General features: G+C 59.5%; 1 protein-coding gene across 1 annotated transcript in view; it reads right to left on the reverse strand.

Moving 5' to 3' along the window:
• The window catches only part of LOC113203017 (uncharacterized), a 172,507-nt gene that overhangs the window by 75,715 nt on the left and 87,730 nt on the right, over positions 1-9,062 (reverse strand). The window contains exon 2 of the mRNA XM_052267773.1: positions 1,453-1,947. Within this exon, the coding sequence (XP_052123733.1) occupies positions 1,453-1,919 (467 nt within the window). The 5' untranslated portion in view covers positions 1,920-1,947. The remainder of the gene's footprint in view (positions 1-1,452; positions 1,948-9,062) is intronic.

Below are 9,062 nucleotides of genomic sequence, written 5' to 3' on the forward strand. Positions count from 1 at the left end.
CCGCCACGCCCCAGCCGGTGGGGAGGACGAAACCCACAAGGGCCGTGCATGAGTTGCGTAAAGGGCGTGACCGCTCCATCTCGCGAACCCCTACCAGCGTCACAGTGTGTTGCAGCTCTGCTGTTGCCACGTTCCTATCGCAATTCATAGTGTCGTGCAAGTACTGTAACTTAGAGTCCCCACACACTTCTGGAAAGTGTGCTGCGCTTGAACCTGACCACGGCCTAAAGGAAGAACACAAAACACAGACAAGGAAATACTTGTTTTCATTAACTTATCCTACGGGTCGCAGATGCGACGCGCGTTTTACAACACTATCAGATCGTTTTCAATCGCACACTAGTGAGTTTAAAAATTTTAGACGATTCAGGTACACTGCCACTAAGCAGGTTTCTGCATCGATTACCAGCAACACACTCTAAGTAGAAAAGGAAGATTGTGTGTCCTTCAGATCTCAATTGGGTGCAAACTTGTATAAACTAGATAAACATAGAGTCATTTGTACCGGGTGTAACTGAGAATGCGCAACAGTGTTGCGGGTTTGCCTACCCAGTTAGCCCGTAAGGCGCCATGGCCCCTGCAGCCCTGGCGGGTATGCAATCCCGCAACACTGTTGCGCATTCTCAGTTACACCCGGTACTTTGGATGATGGGTACAAATTGTAAATTTTTAGATACAAGTTGGCAACGGATTGAAATGTGCGCATGATAACACATCTTTGATGGACACAAAACTGTCCTTTCCCATTTAGAGTGTACGCTAGTCGTACAACAGTGGTAAGCCAGCAGCGGTACGCCAGCGCGCGCGCGGGATCCTGCAGCATAATGATAGATGTCCGACTACTACCGGGCCGCCGCCGCCGCAGCCGTCGTATGGGCCGTGATTGCACGCAAAAGACTCAGATAGATCGCTTCGTGATAACGACGCCGGCGCCGCTCCCACCGCCGCCTCCTGCCTCCTCAAAGCATGGCAGCGTTTTAATCCGCCAAGGTCAGCGCTGTCACCTATCGCTTCCAGTAAACAAGCGGCTGCAAACGTGACGTCACGCATTATCAGCAGCGGGCTTACGGGCGCACCCCCGGGGGCCAGGCGTGGCGGGGCGTGGCAGGGCGTGGCGCGTGTCAAAGGATCCGCAGCGTCACGATGGTCTCCTTTTTGTCTTAGGAAGGGACACAGAACGCCGAGGTCATCCAATCACGCGCGCGGCGGGCGCAGCGCGCAGCAGCCGAACCTCGCGGGGCAACGGAGGTCATCCTATCGTCGCGCCCAAATTGACAGACAAATATTTCAGAAACGAAAATTTACTCTTTCGCGGATGGGTAGCCTAAGCCGGGCCTGGCTGGTAAGACGTCGTCGCCGGGACGAGGTAACAAACATATGATGCGCCGTTAATCTTTAACAGCGGAGGCGCGCGCCTGGGTCCGTGACCGGCGTGACCCCCACGGCACTCACCTGAGCTGTAGCACGGGGGACATGTCGTCGACGAGCTCCGACAACACGAGGACCGTGTTCTGCGGCACCTGCTGCTGGTACACGACGACCCCGGTGCCGTCCATCAGGCCGTCATCGGACACCCCGACGGGCACCGGGAGGCCCTGGTGGTCCGTCAGGCTGGCCGTGCTGTAGATGACGGGCGGCTGGTGGGGGTGCGGGAGGTGGTGGTGCTCGCTCGTCTGGTGGTGCTCGTACATGTAGCCGTCCACGTTGACGGGGGTCATGGTGGCGAGCATGAGCGGCGGCGTGGGCGCCTGCTGCGGCGGCGCCGGCGTATCCTGCCTGGCGGGCGACGGCGCGGCTGAGGGTGACTGCGCCGACAGGGACGAAGGGGGCGTGCCGGGCATGGGGGTGCCGGGCATGGGGGTGCCCGTCGGCGTGCCCCGGGAGGAGGGCCGGTCGTCCATCATGGCGCGCCGGGTCATAGCGCTGCGGAGCTGTCACGCCGACATCCTGCAAGCAAAACACTTTCTCTTACAACATGACTCGGACCGCCGCGGGTCACGGCCTCTGGGACGCACGCAGCCGCGCACGGCCTCTGGTGACTCCCGGACTTTTTGACAAAGAACGGTGGCGGCGGCGGAGGTGCAAAGAACACCAGCACCGCCTCCTCATCCCCGACACACAAGGATTCTCGCGCAATCAAACCTCACAGTTTATTTCATCCCATTTTTATTTCCCCGCCGCTCTGAGGGCCCCAATGAGATGCGGTGGGGAAGTTTTGGGCAGTAGCGTGTCGTGTGGATACATGCGGGTCTGTACAACATCGCTGGCCAGCGCCGCGCCGAAACCTCCGAGATAATTGGGAACTCGTGATGGGAGCCAGGGGGCCCCGGGAGGCCCGCTGCTGATAAAACGGAAATGTTTCCTGTTGAGCACGTGAATTTATGGGGCAGATTAAAAAATAGTAGGGAGGTAAATAGGCTTGTGTTCCGCGGGGCTCTTGCTGCTGTCTCTCCTCTCCTCCATTTTAATTGTTCCTCTTCCTTCTCATCTCCTTCACCTCACTCGAGCTCTCTCTCAGCCGTTTCTCTGGTCAAGCATCGACTTGCTTACAATAAAACGATTTTTGATGCTGTGTAAAAAAATAAGAAAAAGTTGGCCGACGTCAGCCAACTGATTTTTCCCTCCTTTTTGGAAGCTTGCCACCGACTGCCGCGGCGGCAGGGCACATCCACGACGCAGAGGTTCTCTTTTCCAAGCTCACACTTACGAAATGGAACGAATGGGCGACAGGGCGGCGAGCTCACACGGCCGAGGCCCAGGCCGGCGCGCAACACTTGACGATCAGGCCGGCGTTATTTAATCAGCCGCCAAGTTGTAATCAAGGATTAAGCGAGCATCGCGTACTGCCGGCCGTACATCAATAATCTCAATCTCCATAAGACTGCTGGCAAACACTCGACCTCGCCGCCCCTTCCCCTCGGGCCCGCCGCCGGAGAATCTTGGCATTATCAATTTCAGCGGCAGCGGATTGAAAATTTAATTGTGCGGCACTTTGGAAAGGGCTCTTTTGCGGTGCGGTGGAACGGGTCGCCACCAGATGGTAAACATTGATTTACAGGCTGATTTAACGTTTATATGTAGTTGCGTCGAGTAGTTTTCAAAGTGCGTAGCAACCACGTATTGGCTCAACGACGGAATAGTTATGACGCGGCATGTTAGCCGATTATAAAATGGTAAAGACTGCTCATTCGGGAAGAAAGACGGCTCCGCATTTTTGAGGTTAGGTTGCGCAAAAGGAAAGGATGCCGATGTGTTCACGAAAGACAGTCGGACGCCAACCGGAGCCGAGCCGGCCGGGTCAGGTGTGCTCCCCTCTCTGTTGCTCCCGCCTCCCTAACAGCGCGTGCGACGAGGACGCCGTGAGCCCCATTGTCATGCCGCGGCCTAAGTGCAGGAAATTATTTGTGAGGGTGAAAAGAGGTGACGACATTCGGACACATCAATCTCGTTTTATTATATGATTTTTTTTTTTGTCGTTGAAACGGCACGCAAGGTGCCGCCACCGGCCGCATTGGTTTGATTGTAGGCTCGACTATAAGGGAAGTTTAGCTAACCTAAATGTAAGCTGAGAGAGAAGATAACCCGCATCCTCAACAACAGACGAACATATTTCACTCTAGCTGCGAGTATTGGCTGTTGAAGCTATGCATCAGCTGAGAGACCAAGTCCATTTTATTCCTTTACCTCAAGTACGGGAGCATAAAGTATCTTTTTAAATACCTCAACAAAAGAGGTTTTTCAACAGTTAAGTCGTCAAACGTCAAAGCCAAGTTTTAGTTCCTCTTGATGAGAAACTTATTACACGTGTGCCGGGTGTAACTGTGAACACGCAGCAGTGTTTGCGAGATTGCATACTCAATATGGCCGCAGGGGCCATGGCCCCTTACATGTGTAAAGAGTAGGCAAACCCGCAACAGAGCTGCGTATTCATAGTTACACCCGGTACAACAGAACATGCAAGATGCGACGTCTAGTGCAGCGTGTCCCAGCCACTGGTCGGGCTCCTAAAGCCACACTGTACCGCAATGCACTAGTGATGGCGGGTGGCCTACTCGCCGGGCGCTATGGTTGACGTCAGGCGAACCCGCCCGCACCTTTTGTACTTAGGCGAGGGTATCGGTGGGGCGGGGTGAGCCTTGAGCCTCGGCAGGGGCTGCGTCGTGTAGGACGACAAGGTAGGCCCCGTGCATGGAGAGGGGCGCGCGTGGGACGTACCTCCACGCCGGCAGAGGGCGCTGCACCCAGATCACTATCGAGGTGTCGGGGCCGACAGGCACGCGAGGACGTCGCGCGGCCACTTGGCCCTCCTCTTCCCTCCCCCTCCTCTTTGCGGTCGTGCGCTTATTCTAACACTCATGTGTGCGGTCGAGAGCGATTCGCGACCAGTCAAGTACCAACTAGCCAGGCGGCGCAAAATAAATCATTGCCGATTCGACAGTGGGGATGAGGCAAGACCTCCGTGGTGTGAAAGACACTACCAGGTTTTTTGACGGTCTCTTCGCGCCGAATGCGATGTCGATACGATTTGCGGGTCGGTCCGCTACCCCACTTTCCCACCTGACAGTGACGGCGACCTTTTAGCCCAGCGTGGGACCTAATAAGAATGAGACGGTCAGAACTAAGAGAGAATAATAAGAGTGATAATAATGATAATAATGCCGTCTATCTGCGCATGAGTCGACAAGCACGTGCGTGAGACCGGTGCATCGCGGACGCGCGCCCCACCAGCCCCACCTAGCGGCCCATCTCGTTGAGGCCAACTTCTATTAGCCTGCCCAATGCATCGGGTGACTTTGCAGTATTTGCGGGCGCTGGGCTGCGAGGTGGCGGGGCGGGGTGGGGCGGCTGTACCGGGTGTAACTGAGAATGCGCAACAGTGTTGCGGGATTGCATACCCACCAGGGCTGCAGGGGCCATGGCGCCTTACGGGCTAACTGGGTAGGCAAACCCGCAACACTGTTGCGCATTCTCAGTTACACCCGGTACGCGAGAGTCGGGCGGAAGGAGACGGAGACCCTCTTCTTCTTACACTCCCCCAGCCGGGCCGGCCATCTTGACCCCTCATCGCAGAGGCCAACACCAGGGGCCTAAGTGCGGACGCCCTTTAGGGAGCCAGCGCTGCTGATTGCTTTCAGCGATTGCCGCCTCATTCTGTCCGGAGAGGCCGTGGCAGCAGCGTGGGGCAAAGCTGGGCAAAGCGAGCCGGCCGACAGCGCGGACTCGATATTTCAGCGAAATTATTACACCACTCGCATGGGTTCGAATCCCGCCCCGCAGCGCGGCAATACGCGTAGAGTACATTTTTATTTTCTTGTATACATATCTGTTTCTCTCTCCCTCACAACGACGTCTCATCTTTATTCCCCGTCCTTTCGCGCTGCGGTTTTTCATTGCCCACGCACGCACGGAGCAGAGGGCTTTCCCCATAAATTTCCCAGCTTTACGACGCGTCGCGGTGCGCGGCACGGCGCCTCGCGAGGTGGGAGGGGGGGGGCAGGTGGGGGAGTCGGCCGTGTTTGGGTCATATCGGAGTTATGCGTGTGTCCTTTAGACCTTTTGAACAAACTCTCTCTTCCTAATGAGCGCGCACGCCTGCACGCCTCGCCCCGCGGCCCCGCCAGGGCCCCGCCGGCCGGCAGCAGCGATCTGACTCAGGCGGGACGCGTCAAGTGGCGACGCAACGTTGTGATCTAACAGCGGTTGCACACCTGACCAGAGCGCGCCGAGCTGTATTTCTCTCATTCCAGAGCCACACTCTGGAGCTCTGGAACCCAAAGTCCTGCAGCTTGTCGCGCCGAAAGCCATCTCGGCGGTGTCTGCTGTGCTTATCACACGCTATGGAGCCCCCCCTGAGCTCGCCAGAGAGCCGCCTAATCACTGCCGAGTATCGACGCTCGAGCCTGGACGGCGCCGACTGTCCATAAGGCGAGGGACACTGCCAGCGCGACGGACAGCAGCAGTTGCAGTGTAGTGTATAGTGCGCATCGGGTGCGCACGACCAGTCAGGCGACTGTACTGCAGAACTGGCCGGCACCTGGAGCCCGCCTGGAGCGGCCTGGAGCGCCCGTCGTGCAAAACAAACACCAGCACGTGGCCGAGGGTGCAGACTCCTCCCAAGGACGGCCGGCCGGCACCGGCCCCACGTGGTCGTCGCGCTAGCCGCGCCCGGCCCGGCCCGCCCACAACCAGACCAGTCTAGACATTCAATTGAAAATTGAAAAGGTGTGTAGTTTACCGGTCTGTCTGGTCCTAGACACGCTGGCTGGCCGGTCTGTATGGCGTGCCCGTGCCCCGGGCCGGTTTGTCTGACCGCGAGCCGCGCCGCCCCACTGCGCACCGCACACTTACCGCACGAAATCGCTTCCTGAAGGCGCGCGCGCGCCGCGCACTTAGATCCGTCGCTGTCTGACTGACCCACCGCGCCGAGAGAGAAGAGGAAGAGAGATAGAGGAGAAAGAACGAATTCAAGAGAGAGAGAGAGAGAGATGAAGCGCGAGATGCGGTCAGCGCTCATCACTGCGGGCAGAGATGCGGTCCCGAAGGTGTCGGTCAGTGATACGTCATTATTTCATCCGAAACTGGGAGAAATACCTCCTCTTGCGATCCGTGTCCCCACTACTCTGCTGTGCACGCCGCGTGAACCGCGCGTTATAACAAAGAAAAATGTAAAAACAATTTTTTGTCTCCCCCAAAAAATTATTTCCTGGTGGTGGCGTCGTCCTGGATGCTTCCCTGCACGCCAGCCGAGTTGTTCTCTCTCCTTATGCCGCCCGGCACGGGAGGGTCTTCCCACGGCCTTGGCACCTTGGCCGCCACCAGGCCGCCAAGGACACACGCCGCCACCGTCGTGGGGATATCAACTCGGCTCGCCAGGCGCGTCGTCGAGACGGCTGAGTTCGGTGGTGCAGGTCATGACGGCAAAGTTACGCGGTGGCGCCTGCGAGAGCGCGGGCTGGCGGCCGTCACTGTTTGTGATCGATGGACGATGTAGGAGGTACGGTTCGGTTCGATAATCAATTTTTCTTTGCCATCATCGCCAACAAACACCCGACCAAAGACAATATCGCACATCATCGCGAACACGGCGGTCCACGACACCCACCACCCACCCTGGTCAACGTCCCGGCGGCCCAGTATCCCCCCGAAGCGCTGACCGGCCCGCCCCGCCCACAGGACGACTTTCGCTGGCCGCGCGTGTCCCACCCCCGCCCTGGTGAACAGGTGAGCCGGCCCGACTGGACGACTCCGGCCAGCGGACGGACCGCTCCGGACCGAGTCCGGGCTAGCCGGCCGGACGGGCCGGCGTGACCCGGCGCGACGAGGGTGAGGTCGAGCAGAGCAGGTTGAGAGCGCCTCCTCTGTTGGTAAACAGAGAGCCCGAGGACGGAGCGGCGCGGCACTGCTGACCGCACCGCAAAACCACACACGGCTCGCGCGGCGCTTTACGATGACGCGCTACCACTTGTTCCACTATTACTATACTACAACAACCAGGAGGCCCGACACGCGCGCCGCGCCCCGCCACGCCCCCAAACCCGTCCGAGCAGTTAGTGTTTACTGTGACCCGACACTTGTATGAGCGCCCGGGCGGGGCCGGAGGACCCCCTGCGAAGTGTGCGCGCGAGCCTTGTCTGACTATCCGCGAAGCGCGAGCGCGGGTGCGGGGCGTGGTGCGGCGGCGAGGCGGTGGGGCCGGGCGAGGCAAAGGCGCCTTAGTTCTGGTTCAGTGGATCAGAGGTCAAGGAACGTGTTACGTAAGGCCGACTAGGGCAGAGGAAAAGGGGGGAAGAGGGGGAGGGGCGAGGGGGGACCCATGTGGGGCCCGTGGGGCGTCCTGATGACGGTGTCCCTGGAGGAGAGGCGGGGCCCAGCCGCGGCCCAGGGCCCCCCCACATCAAAAGAAACATAACTCATAGGCACTACTATTGTCATCGACGTAAAAATCAGCCTCGGGGCGTACGTAGCGCGCGAGTGGGCCCGGCCCCCCCTGGCCCCGGCCAGGTCCCGGCCCTGGCACGGGACCCGAGAGCACCAAACGAGTGCCAATAATGAGTGCCAAGCGAGTGCCAATAATGAGTCGTGCGCCGACAGAGGCGCAGTCACTCACTCAGCGCCCGCCAGCGCGCCAGAGCGCGCCGCGCGTGAAGCCGCAGCTGCTCAGCCCAGCTCGCCTCAGATGGAACTCACTGCACGGAGCACTTGGCTTGGCACGCCGGCCTCTCGGGTCATCTGATGCGACCGCAGACTGCGTTGGCCGGCTCCCGAAAGGGCCGCAGAATGGCGCCAAGGGTATTCGGCTGGGGGGGGGGGAGAAAGCTTGAAAGGTGTGTCAGCGGCGTTAAAGCTGAACTCTTGGCTCCAGAGAATTCCCTCCACCCGGCGCGCAGAGTGTGCACGGCGGCTTCCAGCGCGCGCTTCCAGCCGCCACGTGTGAAGGGCATCTGAAGGGCGCGCGCGGGGCGTGGCGGGGTGCGCTCCAAGGGCGCCCCGTGCGTAGTACACCAACTTTCCCCACGACGAAGCCGCCCAGCAGACGCTTCTGCGACGGCCAGACACGTCTCTAGAGCAATTCCCCTGGAACAGTTCCCTCCGAGGACATGTCCGTATTTACGTGGTTCGCAGACATGCCAACAGAAGTGTGAGTCTCCCAGGGAGGGGCGAATGGAAATCGGAAGACGAGGCCGTGCTGGGCTCCCAAACGCGATCCAAGCGTCCGTTCGGCGTCGCCTCCTCATTCCGGAGGGGGAGAAGGGCAGTTCGGGTCCACTTCGGACGGCCGCTCGGACCAAACCCTCACTCCGACCCGCAGCTTCGGCCCGGCCCGAGATGGGGATCTCTCGTTTTATGGGTGGCTGCGGGGTCCGGGCGCGCGGGGGCCGGAGCAGGGGAGAGCGGGGCACAACGGAGGAGCCCCCCTCGGGGTCTTGTTGCTGGGCCGCCGCTGGGCCCCCCTGGGCCCCTCGGGCCGGCCCTTTGTGGCGCTGCCACAATGTCGCAGGTTTTATAGCTTCAAAGCGATGAGCAAGCGAGGGGTGCACCCCGCGTATAGTTTGTAAGCTTGA

Source organism: Frankliniella occidentalis, unplaced genomic scaffold, assembly GCF_000697945.3.
Source record: "Frankliniella occidentalis isolate FOCC.00 unplaced genomic scaffold, Focc_3.1 Scaffold58, whole genome shotgun sequence".
Lineage (NCBI taxonomy): Eukaryota > Metazoa > Arthropoda > Insecta > Thysanoptera > Thripidae > Frankliniella > Frankliniella occidentalis.